At 34.3% G+C, this 23,474-nt stretch overlaps 2 protein-coding genes across 4 annotated transcripts in view; one reads left to right on the top strand and one right to left on the bottom strand.

Moving 5' to 3' along the window:
- Nucleotides 1–23,474, bottom strand: part of LOC114334891 (uncharacterized) — a 150,618-nt gene that overhangs the window by 45,613 nt on the left and 81,531 nt on the right. The gene's annotated exons all lie outside the window — the stretch shown is intronic.
- The window catches only part of LOC114347162 (DNA ligase 4), a 42,438-nt gene continuing 20,041 nt past the window's right edge, over nt 1,078–23,474 (top strand). The window contains exons 1-2 of the mRNA XM_050642973.1: nt 1,078–1,997; nt 8,564–9,009. Coding sequence (XP_050498930.1) covers nt 1,145–1,997; nt 8,564–9,009 — 1,299 coding nt within the window. The 5' untranslated portion in view covers nt 1,078–1,144. The remainder of the gene's footprint in view (nt 1,998–8,563; nt 9,010–23,474) is intronic.

The following is a 23,474-nucleotide window of genomic DNA, read 5'->3' as shown; positions in this document are numbered from 1 at the left end:
CATACCACTTGTGTTGTACATTTTTTTCTTCTCCAATATTTCCAATTCAACACAAAGACGTTGCTATTCCCTATGCTGGTTTCTACGCTCTGCACTTTTATTCGCACTTTTAATTATATTGGCCAATCATATGGTCCTGGTTACTGGATAATTGTCAAGGCCATAGTCCAAAAAAAATAATAAGAAGAAAAAATGAGATTTAGGTTATGTTATTAAAACGTAAATAATTGTATGTAGTAAATAAAATTAGTTATTATTAAAATGCAGTACTGCAAGCAAAATACAATTAATTAAATTTACCTTTACATAATAATTGCATATCATAGCAATATTGTGGAGCAATATATAATTTTTCTTCTTAAATGACAATAGGTATGAAATATACGTCAATTTGACAATTTCAATTGACAATATGAATTATTTAAGAAAGTTGCAATTTTTCTTCCCTATTCGCGCACGATCGTTTCGCGTATCCCTTCCAAGTACTTGCACACCGCGAATAAAGGAAAATTCGAAAAACGTGGAAGGTAAGTGCCTCTTGGTGTAAAGAACGTCCTTATTGAATTTTGGGTCATTGGGTGTTCCTATTTCTTGGGTCATTGGGTCTTCATTTTACGCACTTGGTAACCTCAAAAATAATAATTTACATAGAGGTTTCAAGCGTGAAAAATACAAAATACACATTTTTCAAATTTTAAATCAGGTTATAAGTCGAAAACTATCGACTTTTGAGAAAAATGACAACAATCATTTTTCCTTAAAATGACCCAAAACACCTAAAAAATATTTTTTGGGGCAAAAGAGATCTTTTGAATTTGTTTTAAAAAAATGTTTAAGCAATTTCTGCCCAAAAATTTGGCCTGACACCCTTATGAGTTGTTTAAATAGGACATTTTTAACAAGAATCCGCAGAGACGGAATCAGAAATTTTTTTCATGCGGGAACGGCCTCACAACATCGACTAAAGAAGAAAATCAAAATTGTTGATTATTAAAAAAATCGATTAATCGAGAGACTGAACACAAATGAAACGATTGACCAAAATGTATGACATGACATTTGACGTTGACTCCCTTCCCTAACCTAACTTTAAAAATTATCAAATCAAAACAATAAATTTACAAAATATTTAAGGTTTAAAATAATGGATTTTAGCGAATTTTGTAGTTTCCTGGAAAAGATAAAACAAACAAGAGCGTCCAATGAGAAATATAAACTCATCAGAACAGAATTTTTAAAAATCCTTGAAAAACAAAAACATGATCCATCTATTAACTTTTTTCAAATTTTTAGACTTATGTTACCCAATCAAGATCGTGAACGAGATTCGTATCATATGAAAGAAGCTAAAGTGGCCAGAATTATGGTAAAAATGTTGGATTTACCAGCAGGAAATGATAAAAATGTTCTTACAAAATCTTATCTCATGGCTGGACAGGCAACTGATTTTGGAGATGTAGTTTACTCAGTCATACGAAAATATTTGTCCAATTGTAAAACGAATTTAACAATACAAGAGCTCAATGAAGGTTTAGATAAACTAACTGCTAGAAAAAAAGAACAAGAAGCCGAGGATATATTGATGAATTTATTTAAAAAGTGTTCACCAGAGCATATTCGATGGATTATTAGGATTATTTTAAAAGATTTAAAATTAGGTGTTGGTTCGAACACAATTTTAAACTGTTATCATAAAGATGCAGCTGCCTTTTATGCATCAAACACTAGTTTACGTAAAGTATGTGAGGTTCTTAAAGATGAACATGTTAAACTGCATGAATTAGAGATAGAAATTTTTGAAGCCTTTCGACCAATGTTGTCTAAAAAGATAGACGCTAGCAATTTTAAGAGGCTCTTTCCTGAAAGCAAATTATTTTTTATTGAAAATAAATTTGATGGAGAGAGGTTTCAGTTACATATGGAAGATAATGAATTTCGATATTTCTCAAGAAATGGATTTGATTATACAGAACATTTAGGAAAAACATATAATTCAGGTAAATAAGTAAAATTATTATCGAATGAATAAAAAAAATGTTTATTAACAAAATATCAGCTACATTTAAAATCTCTTCTTCTTCTTAAGGTGCCTTCTCCATTACTGAAGGTTGGCTATAACTACAGCAAATTGCCCTCTATCTTAAGCGGTTCTTAATATTGGGTGGAATGCATAAAACGTAGTACCTGCTAATGCTTTAAGTATGTACTACATTTTTGAAGATTTTACTACACTTTGTACAAGCATTTGTAAGTGTAGTAATGCTTTGTAAGTGTAGTAAAATCTTCAAAAATGTAGTACATACTTGAAGCATTAGCAGGTACTACGTTTTATGCATTCCACCCACTGAATGTGTCAGTCTCTTACGTTCTTCAGCCAGGAGCATTTTCTTCTTCCTGGATCTCTTCTTCCTTCCACTTTCCCTTCCATTATGAGTCGTAAAAAGGTGGATCTTTCTCCTCTGTAAATATGTCATAGATAACTAGTTTTTCTGTTTTATACAATATTTAGTAGTTCTCTCTTAGTCCCCCATTCTTCTCAGCACCTCGTTGTTGGTCATTGTGCTCTGTCCAATACAATATCTCGGCCACGTTATGAGAGCAGATAAATATGTGTTGCTACAAACTATAATGCAGGGAAAATGGAAGTATTGGAAGAAGACGCATCTCCTGGCTCAACAATCTGAGAGTGGTATAATTGCAGTTCCGTCGACTTGTTCAGAGCTGCAATCTCAAAAGTGAAAATAGCTGTAATGGTTACCAACCTCCTTAGAGAAGACGGTACCTAAAGAAGAAGATAATTCAAATCTAGGTAAAATAACAATACAATCTTTTGTATAAACATTCTGTAATCATCAGGGTTCTTCACTTCAACTAACCAAGGCCACATTACGGAATCTTGTAATGATCGGCAGTTCTCCCTGAGCTAGAAAGGTTTTTGCCTTTGAGAAGTAAAAGTTAAAGAAGATTGTGTAATGGTCGACAGTTATCCCTGAATGAGAAAAGTTTTTACTTTTGTTGTATTTGTCCAATATCAACTCGAAATTGTAGGTGAATAAGGGATTTTTCCTTTATGCCAAAATGATGGACTAGCCAAATGCCCATGCAGGTTGAGGGAAATAAACCAAAGAAGAAGAAGACATACATAACCTATTGAAACTAGGTTTGAAAGAACGTCATACGTAGAATTATGACTGAAGTTAACTAGCTGACGTTTAAAGGTATAAAGGTGGAAACTATCCATAATGATAATGTAAATTATAAGTTAATACCGATAAAATCCCACCTCCAGTAGTTTCATTCTTTTTATCTCACAACTTAATACATTTTCCATCTTTTGAGCTATTTTGCAGGTTATTAGAGCGCTCATCACTGTATACAAACACACATAATATGGACGGCGTTATGCATAACTCTACCAAGCGCCATTTCTTTAAAATCGAGATAACAGCGGATTCTGGTGACACATAGCTAAAACTATCTTGGAAAAATTCCCTGTTATTGTCACATTAACGGTTACTAAGAAAAACAAAATTAAACCAAGCGACATTCTGTCTATTAAGGGTTTTTAGCTTTGCATAACAAGACTATATCCATAACGGCCATACTTAGTTTCGCAATAGTAGACTAAGCGTCTTTGGTCTGGTTATACTAAATTAAGCGTTTGGCCAGAATACCATTTTTGTACCCCTTAATGTACACATTAATTTTGAAGTTTCGGTCAAAAAATGATCGAATTTTTTTAAAGTGAAAATGTTGTGTTTATATTTCATTAAATTGAAAAATACAAATAATCTATATAAAATCTCTATATATAAGGCAGAAAATAGTTCTAAGAATAAAAAAACATGATTCACTTCAGACTGCTTCAAATACACTAATGCTTTGTATAAAAACAAAATACTGAAAATTTTACAAAATTCAATTTGTATCGATTGTCAATGGTTCCGACTGCAAGTTATAAAAAAATAAATCTCATTTTACAATGTCTTAACACTGGCTGAGCAAAAAAAAAGAGGTATCTCTGTTTAGTACACTAACGCTTCGAATAACAACAGATTTTTAACAATACAACAAAATTCAATTTATGAATTGTCAATGGTCCCTACTGCAAGTTAATAGATAAATAAATATCATTTTACTCGGCAATAAAAAAAGGTATAGATGTAAAATTAGAAGAAGAAAAAATGTAGAAAAGATTTTACCGCTATTTAGATATTTATACGCTTTTATACAAATACCAACTTCACGAGTGCTTGAAAAATTTTGAAAGATTAAAATTTAATGGTCGCTCGTGTCTGAGACCGTGTACATTAAGGGGTTAGTGTGCAAGCAAGTATTGCATTGTCTATGTAAATAAAAGTAACTGTATTGTTATTCGTTATTGTGTATTTTTCGTTATTAAACTTCTAAATTGAGGAATTATCTTCAAATATGAGCAGGTTTCAGTCAAGAACAGCAAAACTCTGTATACTCCAATTTTTTATTGATATACTCTTAACTGCATTGGAATTAACGCTATTGAATCGTAAAATAATTTAGAGCAATAAAATGAAAAAAATATATTTAATGATAATTGAATTGATTATGTTGTGGCGAAGGATTTCCTGGCTGAAAAATCTACGTACGTGGTTCAACACAACAACCACAAATCTTTTTAGAGCAGCAGTGTGCAAAATACAGATTGCCATGATGGTCGCCAACATCCGAAACGGAAGCACTACAAGAAGAAGGTGTTGTAGCAATACACGTTTAACATATAAATTCAAAAAATACTAGTTTATTTATTTAGTGATTACAAGATGCATATCGCAATATTTTGTTTTGCATTAATATACCAAATGACATAAATGGTAGTTGGTCTAGTAATGTATAACAGCTAAACTTCCTAAAATATATTTAAAACATAAGTAGACCAAGCGACATTTTATTTTTTTTCTAGAATATGGTAGGTGCGATTATATTGAAACTTTGCAACCAAAAAGAGTTATAGGTAATCATTCTTCTGTTAAAATTTTGTGCAAATATGTTAATAAATGCATTTTTAAGAAACGAAAAACTTTGAAGCCATTTAACTCAAAACTATGTTTTGGCGCTTGGTCGAGTTATGCATAACGCCGGCCATATATAGCATAACCGATGACGGTCGCGATTGACGGTCGCGAATTCAATGCTTTTTCCCCTATCCAAAAAGTGCACAACGTCCCCAAAGAAGTTTTCACTTAAAAAAAAAGGTGAGTGTATGAAGTCTCCAGATGCAGTAGAAGCAATGTTGTAGTTAATGGTAGGTAAGCTAATGTTGTAGCTAATGGTAGGTTCTTATTTCGTCAAATTCCAAATCAAATATTTCATCATAAAATAACCAAAAAATGAAGCACTTTTCGAGGAAAAGTCGTCACAACGTTTTTAAAGTGATTAAAAAAGGTTTATTTTTGTTTTTTTTTAAGTTTCTATAGTTTGTTTTTAAACCAAGAGGAGGAGTAATTCAAATTTCCCGCTCCGTAAAGATTGTTTGTAATCGGTCCAACCTCAGGCAAGTTTAATCCACTGTTATCTAATTTTGACACTAATGACATTTATAAAATTTTGACACTATTGGCATTTTTCATAGGTTAATTAAGTTATAACAGCGATTTTTTTGTAATTTCTGCGTTATTCCTCTAATTTTTAGATTTTTAGTCTGTTTTTATAAAAGAATCAGTTGTTTTTAGAACTTTTTAGCGGCGTATTAGTATAATATAATATTTATGGATTACGGTCAAAGGCCAATATGATCAACCAAAAAAGAAGATGTATTTTGTAATATTTCTAGTGACTTTCTTGGGTGTGAATTGTGTCTTTTTAGTTTACTCCTCTTGGTTTAAAAACAAAGTTTAGCATCAAAAGTAAGCAAGTTACACTCGTAATAAAGTTGGTCCCTTTTTTTGGTAAATAAACCATGAAAATCACTGCCTAATTAGTATCCCAAATGAAATTAACTGTTATTGCTTCACAAGTTACTTTACTTATTTTTTGTTTATATGATCTGTAAGTTTCATTGGTTCAAAGTGCTCATTTTTGAAAGAGCTGTAGCTGAAAGGGCTTGAACGAGTCACTATTCACTTCAGAATAGAGTGTTGTGATGAAAGGAGCTGGCGGGTTTTGGAAACAATTCTTAACATTACTGTCAAATTTAGTTGGGAGTTGGCGGTTTTAGGTACAAAACGAACATAATAACGTCTAACAAATTGCACAGCCTATCTAAAAACAAAGATAGTTCAAAATATGCAAAAAGTGGAGTTGGCGGATATTGGAATTATACGACTCAATTAAGCTATCTTGAAAAAAGATATTTTTTCAGAATTAAAAGAAATAACTTAGGTGCCTAAACCAATTTTTTTCAAAAATAAGCACTTTGAACCAATGAAACTTACAGATCATATAAATAGTATATAATAGTAAAATGACTTGTGAAGCGGTAAAAATTATTTTCATTTGGGATGCTGATTAGGGGGTGATTTTTATATTTTCAATGAAAACTTTTCGTTTATAAATTCGCAAAGTCTGTGTGTTATTGCGTCGCCGCTCCTGTAATACCTAGAGCCGATATACCGATGGACTCCTATGTAGTTTTGTCTTCTGAATTCAAATCTGAACACGGCATTTCGATATCTCTAACCATCTTCGAGATAACCGACCTCACAATCTAAAATGTGACGTCACAATCCTTTTATTTTCTTCTGACACACTAAACGTTATCTGAAATCGTTGCTATTAGTAAGTAGGCTAGTTTTAATCTGAATTTGTAAAGCAAAGCATAGGATATTTGGTATTTACATTTAAGTTTGACACTTCGTGAATGTCAAACTAAGTTTTAAATTAGCTATTAATAAAATATAAATGACATTTTAAAGTGAATTTAATTATTATATAAAATAAATAAGATGTTTAAAAATACAATTTGAGAATATTTTCAAAGCAATAATGTATTAACATTTGTACAACATAAAGGTTTGTACGAGTATACGGCCTCCCCTTTAATGATAAATAGACTGTTCCATTTTTAGGCGAGCGGTAGTAACTCCTAAAATTACGTTATACCGACCACGAAAATCAACTTTAAGATGAATGACCAATTTTGGCGATTCTTTATATTTTCGATACCGCTGAATCTGAATATGAAGTTTATTTTTATCTAGACTTGGTGGTACAGGTTAAATAATAAAATTTTATGCAAAAATGCGAAAAATCAATTTTAATGATTTTTCGACTTTACCTCGCTGTATCTTTGGTCGCTGTAAATATTTCCTTTTGAAAATTTTACTGTGTCATCCTTGAAGTATTTAAATAACAATGTGCTTTATTCAAACTGTTTAAACAAATTAAAAGAGAAGTTTTAATTTGTTTAAATTAAAACTCCTCTTAAAAAACTGACGACATTTTGTCGTCAGATTTCATTAGTTTCATGTTTACTTAAAAAAGTTGAGTGGCAAACTTTTTGGTTTATAATTTTCACCAACACAGGAATAAAATATAATTCATGAAGAAGTTTTTTGGAAAATTTCAAGTCAAAGTATACAATAAGAAAAAAGTTATGTGACTTTATAGACGAGTGGCACTCTTAAAATAACGCTTATTTCTCAAGATACTGACCACTGACCACGGTGTGGTGAATGGCTAATTTTCGTCTAACCTAAGGCTTTGATGGTGCTGAAAACGAAAATAAGGTTTATTTTAAATTATCATTTTCATTTATAACTCTTGCATTTTTAATTTGACGAAGAAAAGTTATTCTTCATAAAAAGCTCTTCATGGTCTAAGATTTATGATGCAACCATCACATATAAAATTTTATTAATTTTATACGAGGTGAGTATATAAAAAATATGAATTTTGAGTAAAGTATCTTTATAGTTCACAACATTTAAATTAGAATGATATAATTGCAAATTGAAACATAATTTTTAATTCTAAACAACTTTTCGTAATAGTAATTTTCCATATTATGAATTTAAATACGTAAATAAACAAAGTTTTCGTTATGATAATGCTCGCATTTTCAGCTTGTTTTTACTAAAACAAAAATAAAGACTTTTTTAAACACTAAAAAAAATCGTGATGTATTTTCCTGAAAAGTGCTTCATTTTTGGTTAATTCACGTTGAAATATTCGACTTAAAATTTGACAAATAAGAACCTACTTTTCATTAGCTACAACTCTGCTTCTACTAGGTTTACAGACTTAATACATACACTATTTCGTTTTGCTTTTTTATAAGGCTATATTTTTGCTCAGAATATTTTTTTCGATAAAATACATAATGTACTTAATTTTTGAGTTATTTGCGAAAAACTCTCTTTTTTTTGTTGAAAAATGAACATATTCACTCACAAATAACTCGAAAAGTATTAACTTACTTAGTGAAAAAACCCTATAGAACAAAAGTTGCTGAGAATTATTAGTTTATCCACTTCCGGATTTATTTTATTTTGAACATGTTTTTTCACCCTCAGGACAAAAACACACATCGGCACAATATCGTAGCGTCTCCTCCTATTTCTATGCTTACACTAACTTTTTGTTTCAGGGATTCTAACACCAAAACTTAAAGGGATTTTTAAACAGAACATAAAAAAAGTTATTTTAGATGGTGAACTCATGATGTACAACAAGTATTCAAAGAAATTTGGCTCAAAGGGTATGACTCTAGATGTCAAAAAATTAAAGAGCGATGGTGCATATCAACCATGTTTCTGTGTTTATGATATAATTTTATTAAACGATAAAATATTAACAAACAGTCCTTTAAGGGAACGTTTAAAAATTTTAAAAACTGTTTTTACTGGTTTTAAAGATGGTACCATTGAGCTAAGTAAAGTAAAAGAAATATCTTCAAGACAAGAAATTGTTACTGAATTAAATGAATCTGTTGATAAGGAAGAAGAAGGAATTATTATTAAGGATCCGGACAGTATTTATAAGTATAGTGATAGAAATAGTGGTTGGTTCAAAATGAAGTTGGAATATTTTCAGGTAATTACTTTTACAGTACTATTTATATTGCTACAACTTGCAGTTACAATCCATACAGAGTTCTGGTCCATTCAGATCCATACAGAGTCCATTTTAGTTTTTGAAATAGTTATACAAAATGCCTTAAACACGTTCGGTGCACAGAGTGTCGTCAGTAGTACTGTGTTACTAAACAAACGATTTAAGTACGTGGTACTAGCCAAATGGCGCTTATTCAAGATGGATACCGAACGTGTTAATAAGGAAAATATTTGTAAAGACATCCACTCTGTGACAAGTAACAGTGACGCTATTTTATCAAAACATTAATGGTAGCTTTATTTTTTCTATTTTATACAATATGAATTATATCACGAAGGCTGTGCTAAACTAGAAAAGTGGTAGTAAATTTATCTAAGGGTTTGATGATCTCGTTTTAGTTGTTATCCGTTTCTTCTATAGCAGTATAGTAGATAGACAAAGCGGTTTCTGGACCAACCCCTAAATCGCAACCCTTAAATAGCAACCCCCGGTCGTAAATGCCAAACGGCTTAACGTAGGATGACGTTTGACGTATCGTTGGAAAGAGGATGAAAAATGGGGTTGAACGCAGTATGTGGCGTGCGCATCAGAGTATGCCAAAAGGGCATTACGTCATATCTTCGTTTCTATTGGTCCGATCGTGGCGTAAGACGGTTCGTTGGAACAGGGAGGGGGTAACGAATACGTTGAGACGAAGACGTTGAGGAAAAAATAAAGATGGCGGTATTGCCAAAACGGCATTACGTCATATCTTCGTTTCTATTGGTCCGATTTTGACGTATGGGGTGTCAAATGAAAGCGGTGGCGACACAGAAGCCAACTGTCAATTCTTCTTCTGTCAACTCTTATGTCTTCAAACAATTCTTATGTCCACTTGCCGTCTTTCATTCGTGCAACATGTTCTGAACATCTCCATTTTTTTATGTATTACGATCGATAATGTCTTTAAAGACGGTTCATTTACGAACATCAACGTTTCTACATCTATTTCTTAAACTTATTCTAATTGATCTCTCCATTTTTTGTTGTATCCTCTGGTTTTCCGCCGATGTTTTCGTGAGAGTTAAGATTTCTGTAACGTATGTGGAGGCTGGTAGAACGCACTGGTTGAAAGCTTTCTTTGTAAATGGATTGGGATATATAAACCAGCACGAAAAAACTATCCTCGTCGACGAACAATAATCAATTATTTACAGGTAACAGTACTGTTTTACGCGCTCTATCTACTTCCATTAATGTATAGATGAACCCCGTTTATATTCTCCTTGCTGATAATCATTGGTTTTTTTTGTGGGTATTAATGTTTAGTCCCTACTGTTGACTCTACTCTTTGATTCTGTCCATTAGCCTCTGAAGTCCCTCTAAACTATCTGCTGTCACCATGGTGTCGTCGGCATATCTAATATTGTTTACCCTTTCTCCATTTAGAAGGATGTCTTCGTCTACTCCGTATAGAGCCTCGTTAAAAATTCTGTCTGAGTACATAGTAAATATCAACGGGATAGGATACATCCCTGTCTAACTGCACATAGTATTTTTATGTGATCTGTTTCTTCTCCATTAATTTTCATATATGCTGGTCTGATTTCAGTAGATGTCTGAAATTATTCTGAGGTGTTTGTCATCCACGTCTGCTTCTTTTAAAATGTTAATCATCTTTTGGTGTTGAACTCTGTCAAATACCTTTTCATAGTCGATCAAGCACAAAACTGTACTTTTGTACAGGTACTGCTTTCGGAGTACAGAACCTGTACTCCGAAAAGTGCCTCTCTGGTACCCACTGCATTAATGAACCGGAACTGTCTGCCCGATATTTGTCCCTCGCACTTCTTATAAATTCTTCCATGGATGACTCTAAGAAACAGTTTTAAGGATGTCAATGATTAATTTTCCATTGGTGTCTATGAGCTTCATTTGTGTTCGCTTTTTAAAAGTACCTGTTACTTCTTTTACCTTTTTGTGTACATTAAATTGTCATGCTGGGCTTGTTATAAGTCTACGCCTAGATATTTGTCATAAGTCTACGCCTAGATATTTGAACTGGTTTAGTTGTTCTATGGGTTTCCCCTCTACCACGAGCTTGCATCTATTAGATGCAAGCATCCAATTAGATGCAAGGGTAATTTCTCGATTTCTATTATGATCATATATGTAACTAATAGCTCATTAATGACGACATTCTTTATCATTTTTTGGTTTTTCCATAGTTTTTCTTTAAACTTACACTCTGTGTTATTTGATATAGTTGTTATATCATATCTCTGGCTTCTCATTATTCGTCTGTTTTGAGAACGATCTCATTGGCATATCCGAGATGATGTAGTTTCTTTCCACTGTTCCCTTGAGCCCCCTGTAATCGTTTAAATGCGTACTCTGTGATTGCTACGAATAGTTTTGGCAACAAAGTATCTCCGTGCCGCAAGCCTCATCCAATTTTTATCTTTTCATGCAATGAAGATTTACAGTTTTTGCTGCAGTTTCGTATATATTTTGACTAATATTCACACTGCTATGATCTATTCAGCATTTTTGATAATGCTTTTACGATAGCGACTTGTTCTTGTGCCAAATGCTGCGACGAAGTCAACAAAAATAAGAACCAGGTACCTATTACATTTGATAAACTTTTCGACTAGTGTTCTAAGGACTACAGATAAGCAGCACTTGCTTCGTCTATAGTTCGTACATTCCATCTAGAAATAAAATGATGATGTTCATTAAGGCTTCAACGTATAAAGTTTTTTATTACTAGTTTTTGTTTCGTTTAGATATGTCTCTAGAAGTACCAAACCCAGTAGGGTTCATCAAAAACTGTATGTTTTAATCAAAGTAACACAGCAGGCTTGTCCTATTTCCGTTGAAATGGGGGAAGACTTCTTTAGACATTTTTATAACCACTCTTTTATCAGTATCTACAGAATAGTTTTACACTTTATGTAGACGTTATTTAGAACACTTCATTTAGGCACTCCATTGATGTTATTGTTTGTACAATACCCATACTTTTAACACGTTTATAAGCAGTTGTTCTTCTTCTTTCTCTTCTACATATTTTCTGATTTTTTTTAGTGTAACATGGCAGACGTACCACCAATGCTATCCTTTACATCATTTTCACTGCGACTAGCAACATATGCAACATGGCCGGCCGCTTTACCTATTCAACCCCTGGAATTTTGTCTTGCGGGATTCCGTTACACAGGGAATAGTGACGTGGTCTTGTGTTGTTTTTGCAACACACGGTTGCATAATTGGCATAGTAACAACAAATCAATAGAAGCCCATAAGCCAACTTGTATGTACGTAAAAGCGTTTAAACTATTTTATCATTTATGTACTTACGAGGGTCATCTACAAATATTTGAGAACTGGGGAGATTCAGAAGCAGACACATATGCTAGAGCTGGCTTCTATTTTACAGGAGAGACGTTACGATATGTGACGAAACAACACATATTTTTACCCAAAGTGCGGTTACAAACGCTTGCATTACGGCCTGGTCCGGTTGTTTCTAAGAGATTGGTAGAGGAGAACAAAGCTGCCGAACACGGCTATTTCTATTAGGGTATGTATCAAAAGGTAATTCATACAGACATATGTGTGGTGCTAGATTTGGATTTGCCTCCCAAAAAAATGGACGGTAGAATTGTGTGCAGGTACTATATGTCTGGATGATGAAATGAAAGTTTTGTTTTTACCCTGCAGACATCTAGCTGTCTGCATATGCTGCAGTTAAGAATTAGAGCAATGTTCCATATGTCGTTCTGAAATTTACCAACGCATAAGGGTTTTTATGTAGCACATCTGAGGCTTTCTCTTTTTTACTCAGTTCGTTTTTTTTTGTCTACAGAACAAGATATTCTCTGGCCGCCTCAGCGAGCCTTTCTATTCGTTGCAGTCTTTAGGCATTCTCAGTTCAGTGTGTGTGTGTATGTATGTGAGTGAGTGAGTGTGTGTGTGTGTGGACATTTTACGTCCTTACATATTTAATGTAAAAATCATATTGTATGGTTGTGTTGTACGTATAGTTTGTTTTTAGATGGTTCGTGAAATACGTGTACCACAGCGGCCAAACGAGATGCAGCGTTTGGACGGTAAACAGCTCTAGCTATATGTCTGCTTCTGATTACGTCTTTCTTTTGTGATCATCTGTTATCCTGGTTTCTATTGAATTGTTAAAACTTGTATCACACAATGTTAGCATACATGTACCTACTGTTATTTGCTTTTACGTATGTAGTTTTGTATCACTAGTGCTACTTGCTTTTCATGTAGGATGTCTGTACCACTAATAGTATTAACTGATTTTTTATGTAGGATGCTGTATTATTTCGCTAAAATAGTCTTATTTGTTTTTTTTGTGTAGAATATAATTTTGTTCCCCTAAAATAGAGATAAATGCTGTTTACGTATCTATGTACTTTTTGTTCACATAAACATGAAAGAGTTACTTGTTTTGTTACTTGAATATCTTCATTCCTGATGTGATAATTTTTTTTTGATATACCACACGCTCTCCTTAGATAATCCATTTCTACTATGTACTTCTTTTCTTTTTCTATCTTTTCTCGTGATCTGTCATACTTCTGCCCCATAAATCATAATAGGCTCTACCAAGGTACGCTAGATTATCAATTTCATCTTCTTATATCTTTTAGACCATACAGGAGAGCTTAGAATGTTAACCGCTTTTTTTTGTTTTTTTTTGCCCTGCTGCGTTCTGTTTTCGATGTCTCTTTTGGTAGTGCCTTCTTTAGATATTAGAGATCCGAGATATTTATATTCTTTACATGTTTTTGTGGTTCTAATTTCTATATCTGGATCTTCTAATTATCCCCTATCATAAAGAGTTCTTCTGGAAACGTTCAATGTGATCTGTCAATTCCTCTTTTCAGTATAGTGCCTAACAGAACGTGACAGTTGACTTTTCCACGCACTCGTTGACATAAGATTTGACGGACGAAAAAAGAAGAAGAATTGACAGTTAATATTAAATGTCGACACAAGAAGAATTGACAGTTGGCTTCTGTGTCGCCACCGCTTTCATTTGACACCCCATACGTCAAAATCGGACCAATAGCAACGAAGATGCTGTAATGCCGTTTTGGCAATGCCGCCATCTTTGTTTTTTGTCTCAACGTATTACCCCCTCCCCGTTCCAACGAATCCTCTTACGTCACGATCGGACCAATAGAAAAGAAGATATGACAATGCCCTTTTGGCATACTCTGATGCTCACGCCACATACTGCGTTCAACCCCATTTTTCATCCCCTTTCCAATGATACGTCACACGTCATCCTACGTTAAACCGTTTGGCATTTACGACCGGGGGTTGCGATTTAGGGGTTGGTCCAGAAACCGCTTTGTCTATCTACTCAGTTTTCCATGACGTTAATCTTCCATATTTTATATACACTCCCCAGCTCAAAATTCCGCCACTAATAATATTTTTGATTAAGTTTGACAATGTATAACTTTTTTATTTGTATTCTAATTTTCAAGATCCTTGCATCAGTTTGTAGCAGGGCGCGAGGATATATATCCACTGATATATATATATATATATATATATATATATATATATATATATATATATATATATATATTAATTAAACGAAAAGATTTCTCTGGTATACAGAAGAAATCTTTTCCGTAGCGGACGCGAAAATGTAAATTTCAAAGTCTTCATAAAAGACGATGAACGACAAAAGACACCTCTTTGTGTCACAGATTTGTCTACAAAGCCACGTTATTCGCTACAGATTCGTCAATAACGGAGAAGAACCGTGATATGAAAGGAAACGGCAATTGCATTTTATTTCACTTCGACCACCACCGATATTCTACACGACGTGTTTCGAGCTCATGTCAAGCTCTCGTCAGGAACATCTAGGTGGATGGTCGAGGTGTAAGAAAATGCTTTTGGCCTTTCTGGTAATAATAAAATAACCAGACTTCAGTACACTTGGTACGACATCTATATTAATTAAACGAAAAGATTTCTCTGGTATACAGAAGAAATCTTTTCCGTAGCGGGCGCGAAAATGTAAATTTCAAAGTCTTCATAAAAGACGATGAACGACAAAAGACACCTCTTTGTGTCACAGATTTGTCTACAAAGCCACGTTATTCGCTACAGATTCGTCAATAACGGAGAAGAACCGTGATATGAAAGGAAACGGCAATTGCATTTTATTTCACTTCGACCACCACCGATATTCTACACGACGTGTTTCGAGCTCATGTCAAGCTCTCGTCAGGAACATCTAGGTGGATGGTCGAGGTGTAAGAAAATGCTTTTGGCCTTTCTGGTAATAATAAAATAACCAGACTTCAGTACACTTGGTACGACATCTATATTAATTAAACGAAAAGATTTCTCTGGTATACAGAAGAAATCTTTTCCGTAGCGGACGCGAAAATGTAAATTTCAAAGTCTTCATAAAAGACGATGAACGACAAAAGACACCTCTTTGTGTCACAGATTTGTCTACAAAGCCACGTTATTCGCTACAGATTCGTCAATAACGGAGAAGAACCGTGATATGAAAGGAAACGGCAATTGCATTTTATTTCACTTCGACCACCACCGATATTCTACACGACGTGTTTCGAGCTCATGTCAAGCTCTCGTCAGGAACATCTAGGTGGATGGTCGAGGTGTAAGAAAATGCTTTTGGCCTTTCTGGTAATAATAAAATAACCAGACTTCAGTACACTTGGTACGACATCTATATTAATTAAACGAAAAGATTTCTCTGGTATACAGAAGAAATCTTTTCCGTAGCGGACGCGAAAATGTAAATTTCAAAGTCTTCATAAAAGACGATGAACGACAAAAGACACCTCTTTGTGTCACAGATTTGTCTACAAAGCCACGTTATTCGCTACAGATTCGTCAATAACGGAGAAGAACCGTGATATGAAAGGAAACGGCAATTGCATTTTATTTCACTTCGACCACCACCGATATTCTACACGACGTGTTTCGAGCTCATGTCAAGCTCTCGTCAGGAACATCTAGGTGGATGGTCGAGGTGTAAGAAAATGCTTTTGGCCTTTCTGGTAATAATAAAATAACCAGACTTCAGTACACTTGGTACGACATCTATATTAATTAAACGAAAAGATTTCTCTGGTATACAGAAGAAATCTTTTCCGTAGCGGACGCGAAAATGTAAATTTCAAAGTCTTCATAAAAGACGATGAACGACAAAAGACACCTCTTTGTGTCACAGATTTGTCTACAAAGCCACGTTATTCGCTACAGATTCGTCAATAACGGAGAAGAACCGTGATATGAAAGGAAACGGCAATTGCATTTTATTTCACTTCGACCACCACCGATATTCTACACGACGTGTTTCGAGCTCATGTCAAGCTCTCGTCAGGAACATCTAGGTGGATGGTCGAGGTGTAAGAAAATGCTTTTGGCCTTTCTGGTAATAATAAAATAACCAGACTTCAGTACACTTGGTACGACATCTATATTAATTAAACGAAAAGATTTCTCTGGTATACAGAAGAAATCTTTTCCGTAGCGGACGCGAAAATGTAAATTTCAAAGTCTTCATAAAAGACGATGAACGACAAAAGACACCTCTTTGTGTCACAGATTTGTCTACAAAGCCACGTTATTCGCTACAGATTCGTCAATAACGGAGAAGAACCGTGATATGAAAGGAAACGGCAATTGCATTTTATTTCACTTCGACCACCACCGATATTCTACACGACGTGTTTCGAGCTCATGTCAAGCTCTCGTCAGGAACATCTAGGTGGATGGTCGAGGTGTAAGAAAATGCTTTTGGCCTTTCTGGTAATAATAAAATAACCAGACTTCAGTACACTTGGTACGACATCTATATTAATTAAACGAAAAGATTTCTCTGGTATACAGAGAAAAGATTTCGCGTCCGCTACGGAAAAGATTTCTTCTGTATACCAGAGAAATCTTTTCGTTTAATTAATATAGATGTCGTACCAAGTGTACTGAAGTCTGGTTATTTTATTATTACCAGAAAGGCCAAAAGCATTTTCTTACACCTCGACCATCCACCTAGATGTTCCTGACGAGAGCTTGACATGAGCTCGAAACACGTCGTGTAGAATATCGGTGGTGGTCGAAGTGAAATAAAATGCAATTGCCGTTTCCTTTCATATCACGGTTCTTCTCCGTTATTGACGAATCTGTAGCGAATAACGTGGCTTTGTAGACAAATCTGTGACACAAAGAGGTGTCTTTTGTCGTTCATCGTCTTTTATGAAGACTTTGAAATTTACATTTTCGCGTCCGCTACGGAAAAGATTTCTTCTGTATACCAGAGAAATCTTTTCGTTTAATTAATATAGATGTCGTACCAAGTGTACTGAAGTCTGGTTATTTTATTATTACCAGAAAGGCCAAAAGCATTTTCTTACACCTCGACCATCCACCTAGATGTTCCTGACGAGAGCTTGACATGAGCTCGAAACACGTCGTGTAGAATATCGGTGGTGGTCGAAGTGAAATAAAATGCAATTGCCGTTTCCTTTCATATCACGGTTCTTCTCCGTTATTGACGAATCTGTAGCGAATAACGTGGCTTTGTAGACAAATCTGTGACACAAAGAGGTGTCTTTTGTCGTTCATCGTCTTTTATGAAGACTTTGAAATTTACATTTTCGCGTCCGCTACGGAAAAGATTTCTTCTGTATACCAGAGAAATCTTTTCGTTTAATTAATATAGATGTCGTACCAAGTGTACTGAAGTCTGGTTATTTTATTATTACCAGAAAGGCCAAAAGCATTTTCTTACACCTCGACCATCCACCTAGATGTTCCTGACGAGAGCTTGACATGAGCTCGAAACACGTCGTGTAGAATATCGGTGGTGGTCGAAGTGAAATAAAATGCAATTGCCGTTTCCTTTCATATCACGGTTCTTCTCCGTTATTGACGAATCTGTAGCGAATAACGTGGCTTTGTAGACAAATCTGTGACACAAAGAGGTGTCTTTTGTCGTTCATCGTCTTTTATGAAGACTTTGAAATTTACATTTTCGCGTCCGCTACGGAAAAGATTTCTTCTGTATACCAGAGAAATCTTTTCGTTTAATTAATATAGATGTCGTACCAAGTGTACTGAAGTCTGGTTATTTTATTATTACCAGAAAGGCCAAAAGCATTTTCTTACACCTCGACCATCCACCTAGATGTTCCTGACGAGAGCTTGACATGAGCTCGAAACACGTCGTGTAGAATATCGGTGGTGGTCGAAGTGAAATAAAATGCAATTGCCGTTTCCTTTCATATCACGGTTCTTCTCCGTTATTGACGAATCTGTAGCGAATAACGTGGCTTTGTAGACAAATCTGTGACACAAAGAGGTGTCTTTTGTCGTTCATCGTCTTTTATGAAGACTTTGAAATTTACATTTTCGCGTCCGCTACGGAAAAGATTTCTTCTGTATACCAGAGAAATCTTTTCGTTTAATTAATATAGATGTCGTACCAAGTGTACTGAAGTCTGGTTATTTTATTATTACCAGAAAGGCCAAAAGCATTTTCTTACACCTCGACCATCCACCTAGATGTTCCTGACGAGAGCTTGACATGAGCTCGAAACACGTCGTGTAGAATATCGGTGGTGGTCGAAGTGAAATAAAATGCAATTGCCGTTTCCTTTCATATCACGGTTCTTCTCCGTTATTGACGAATCTGTAGCGAATAACGTGGCTTTGTAGACAAATCTGTGACACAAAGAGGTGTCTTTTGTCGTTCATCGTCTTTTATGAAGACTTTGAAATTTACATTTTCGCGTCCGCTACGGAAAAGATTTCTTCTGTATACCAGAGAAATCTTTTCGTTTAATTAATATAGATGTCGTACCAAGTGTACTGAAGTCTGGTTATTTTATTATTACCAGAAAGGCCAAAAGCATTTTCTTACACCTCGACCATCCACCTAGATGTTCCTGACGAGAGCTTGACATGAGCTCGAAACACGTCGTGTAGAATATCGGTGGTGGTCGAAGTGAAATAAAATGCAATTGCCGTTTCCTTTCATATATATATATATATATATATATATATATATATATATATATATATATATATATATATATATATATATATATATATATATATATATATATGTCTTCATATCAAGGCGAGATCCGTTTGTATCATAAGCTATACAAGATGAGATCCGTTTTGCAAGGCGAGATCCGATTTTGGATCTCACCTTGTATTCACGTGTATATAGTGACATCTCGATGTAACAATGGTTAGGGTACAAGGAAATCGATTTTTGTCTGGACCTCATTTTGCATCCCTTTTGGTGAATTTTATATTGCAGTGGTTCCACTAAATCCGCTGTAGAGGGCAGCGCGCGCGATCCGTTGTGTATATGGTAAATATATATTTTGCAGACAACCCGAGATCCGGTAAATTTGGAAACATCGCAAATGAATTTCACGGTCAGCTCTCTCACTCGGCTTATGTCTAGCTTGAATAAGAATGTTTACATTATTTAAGGGCTCTGTCCAGAAAGGCGATTGTCAAATATCTCGAGAACTAGACGGCATATCGAAAAAACTTTGGAATGCTTTTTGAATGGTTTTTCAAAATCTATATACTTATGCAATAGCAGGGTTCTTATTCTGCCTGCGAAAGCGGTGGGTGTAGCAACTTTGAATTTTCAACTGAAACACTTTATTTTTAATTAAATAGTTGAAATTTAGAATTAAAAATACACAACTTTTGTTTGAATCGATAATAGCTTCTTTAATCCAGTCGGAAGAGCTTCAAAATCGTCCTTTTGATGACATTTTTAGGGTTTAGGGGTACCTCAGGTAGTTAGCTTAAAACGTAAGAAATAAATTTGAATAGTTAATGTTTATTGATAAACAAAGCTCCAATTCTATTTTACTTCAACTCATTTTAAGGCTATTTCAATAAACTAATCGGTTCTTTTTTCAGTTTTTTGGTAAAACATTGTAACTTATAGACGAAAATTCTTAAAATCGGCTATTTTTCATTTAAATTGTCAATAAATAATTAAATTGAGAAAAAATTGGTCAGATTTACATAAATTTTGTTATTCCGTCCATATAGAAACTAAAACAATTGTTACGTAGTTACACTGAGTGTCATAAAAACCGTGTATTTTTACTCATTTCTTTGAGCTATTTCACGTAATATCGAGATATAAGTTGTATTTTTTACATAAGTTATATTAACGTTAAACTGACTTAATTTATAGTTTTATAAGCAACAATTAAGTATAGCGAAATTTATAAAACCTTGTTTAAATTGTTTTACATGCTCTATAATGCGGTTATCTTAAATTTTGTTTTGAATGTTTTTCTTCTTACTGGTAGACAAAAAATGGCAAAATGTGCATTTTTTACATAAAATTGTTGATAACCAACATAGTTACTACTCAAAATATTAAAAAAACTAACCGTCGGTATAACAGGTTGCCTGGAAACCAGATGGAGAACAGTACCATAAATGTTTTAGACTTTTTAGCACTTTCTTTAAGCGAAATTTAAAATCATTTACCACCCATGTACACTCATTACGGAATCTGTTACAAGAATTTCAGCGATTTCAGCCATTTTTTCAAAATTTATTTGGATTTTCTCTAGTAATCCTTCCAAAAGACAATACATAAATGGTGAATACCTTTTACACCAACTTCAAGGAGGGTAATTTATTTATACAGGTACATACCTGGAATTATTATATGGACCGTTCACTCTTGTTAGAGTATAGTTTGCTCAAATATGAGCTCTTTTAATCCATTTCACGCGGTAAATTAGTCCGCTTTTCCTTTAGGTCTTAGGTCATAGGTTGTGATGTTTTTTTGCCCTATCTACTATCTTCTTCCACTCTCTCCGGTCCTAAATCTTTTCTCTCCAGTTTGCAATTTCCATCTTTGATATGTCGTCTAGCAGTTGATCTTCCCATCTAATTTTTGGTCTTCCTCTTGGTCTATTTTTTACTGGTTTCCAGTTCATTATCTTCCTGATCAGTTCTTCTACCCCTCTTCTTTGTGTGTGCCCAAACCATCTGAGGCTTTGTGCTTTAATGAATTTTACTATATCTTCTCCTTTATTTATATTTATTATTTCATGGTTCATCAGCTTTCAATATTCCCCTGTTTCTGTCTTTACTGGGCCATGTATCCTTATAATTTTTCTCTCAATTATTTTTAACTTTTCTTCGTCTTTTTTCGTAAGGCACATTACTTCTGCTCCATAGGCTATCACTGATCTGATTGCTGCTGTGTATATTTTTGATTTTGTTTTTTTTGCTCAGGTTTTTGTCCTTGAGTAGTTGGTGATATTTCCAATATACTCTATTACCTGCTTTAATTCTGTCGTTTATCTCTATACTCCTTCCGTTTTTGCCGTCCACCATCACCCCCAGGTATTTGAAGCAATCTACTCTCTGGAATGTATTTTCACCTATCTTTATTTCTGCTATTCTGTTTACATTGTCTCGTGTGCTTATAAGATATTTTGTTTTATTCTGATTGATTATTAGTCCTCTCGTCTTTGCTTCTCTTACCAGGGTTAAAAGTGCCTCTTCTAGTCTTTTTTTATCTCGTGCTACCAGTCCCAGTTCATCTGCATATCCTATGATCTGTGTTGAGCTTTGAATAATTGTCTTTTTCAGCCCTGTGTCCCTAAATACTCCTTCTAGAGCGATATTAAATAGTGTCGTTTGTCGTTGACAGACTGTCTCCTTGTCTTACTTCAAGTTCTATTTTGATGTCATTTGTATCGCCCTCATTTGTTTTAACTTTTGCTGTTGAGTCTTTTATTGTCATTCTAGTTAGTCTTATTAATTTTGCCGGTATCTCCATTTTTTTCATTTCTTTTAATAATTGTTGTCTGTATATGCTGTTGAAGACCTGTTGGAAGTCGATGAATAGTATGTGTAATTCTATGTCATGTTCATAGCTTTTTTCAATTGTTTGTGTCAGTACGTGTATTGCATCTATTGTTGATCTTCCTTTGATCTATTGTTCTAAAACCCTATTGTGTATTGATTTAGTCGGTTTCTTATAATTGTGGTCAATATCTTATACGTTGTATTTAGTAGCATAATTGGTCTGTAGTTGCAGCACTTAGTTGGATCTCCTTTCTTAAAGATTGGTGCGATGTGCCCGTTTTTCCATTCTATGGGCATGCTTTCGTCCTTCCAAATTGTAACCATTATCTTGTGCATTCACTTCGTGTGCTCCTCTCCGCCGTTGATGATCAGTTCGTTGTTGATTTCATCTGGCCCTGGCGTTTTGTTTACTTTTAGTTGTTTTAATACCTCCATGAATTCCTAATAAGTAGGTGCGACTTCCTCTTCATCTCTGTTATCTCTTATATCCTCATCCTCTGAATATGCCTTATTGTCGTTTTTGTATAGGTCCGTGAAATGTTTTTCCCAATCTTTTTTGTTTATTTTTGTGACAGATTTTTTGGTACTGTGTTGTTGTTTTATCTATTCGAACAATTTCTTGTTGTCTTTATTATTCGTTTCTAATTCTTGCATTTGTTCAGAGATCCATGTGTTCTTCTTTCTTCTATAGAGTTTCAATGCTTCTTGTTTTTCTTTTCTATATTGGTCCATTTGTTCCTGTTCGGCACTTTGTAGCCATTTGTTTCTTGCGAGGTGCTTCAGTTGACTTTTTTGGTGACATTCCTCATCAAACCATTCTTTCGATTCTTTGTTTTTTTGGAATCCTATTATTTGTTCTGCTGTCTCTATTATGCTGTTCTTTATGTTTTTCCATTCTCCTTCTATTTCTATGTGCTCGTACTGACCCAATTTCTGTTCCAGTTGTTCTGTATATTGTTGCTTTGTTTCTTGCGTTTTCAGATTGGCTATATTCCATTTCCTCCTTTTTCCTTCCTTATGATTATTTGCTTTGATTATTTTCATCTTAAGTTTTGCTATCAACAATATGTGGTCAGTGCCTCCATTTGCCCCTCTATATGACCTTACGTCTTGTACTATTTGTGTCCACTTTTTCGAAATTAGAGTATGATTTATTTGGTTTCCATCCATTCTTCCTGGTATCATCCATGTTATTTTGTTTTCTTTTTTATGTTTATGCCCAGTACTAACTATATATGTATTTGTTGCTGCTGCTAGGTTGCAGATTTCTCCTCCATTATCATTCGTAGTTTCATGAATGATTTCTTTGCCAGCTACATTACGATTATAGTCCTCCTTTCCGATCTTTGCATTGAAATCACCCAATATTATTAATATGTCATTCCTCGGAATATTTTTACAGGTTTCTTCCAGGATGTCTTAGAATTCTGTTTTATCTTCTTGGTTTGCTTCTTCGGTGGGTACATAGCAATTGACTATCGAGATGTGGGCTTGTTTATTTTCTTATGTAAGATATCCTTTCATTAACTGCTTTGAATTGTATCAGTTTTTCCCTCATT

This window comes from Diabrotica virgifera, chromosome 2 (genome assembly GCF_917563875.1).
Source record: "Diabrotica virgifera virgifera chromosome 2, PGI_DIABVI_V3a".
NCBI classification, from domain to species: domain Eukaryota; kingdom Metazoa; phylum Arthropoda; class Insecta; order Coleoptera; family Chrysomelidae; genus Diabrotica; species Diabrotica virgifera.
The sequence above is the reverse complement of the archived record's forward strand: the minus strand, read 5'-3'. Positions and strand labels throughout refer to the sequence as shown.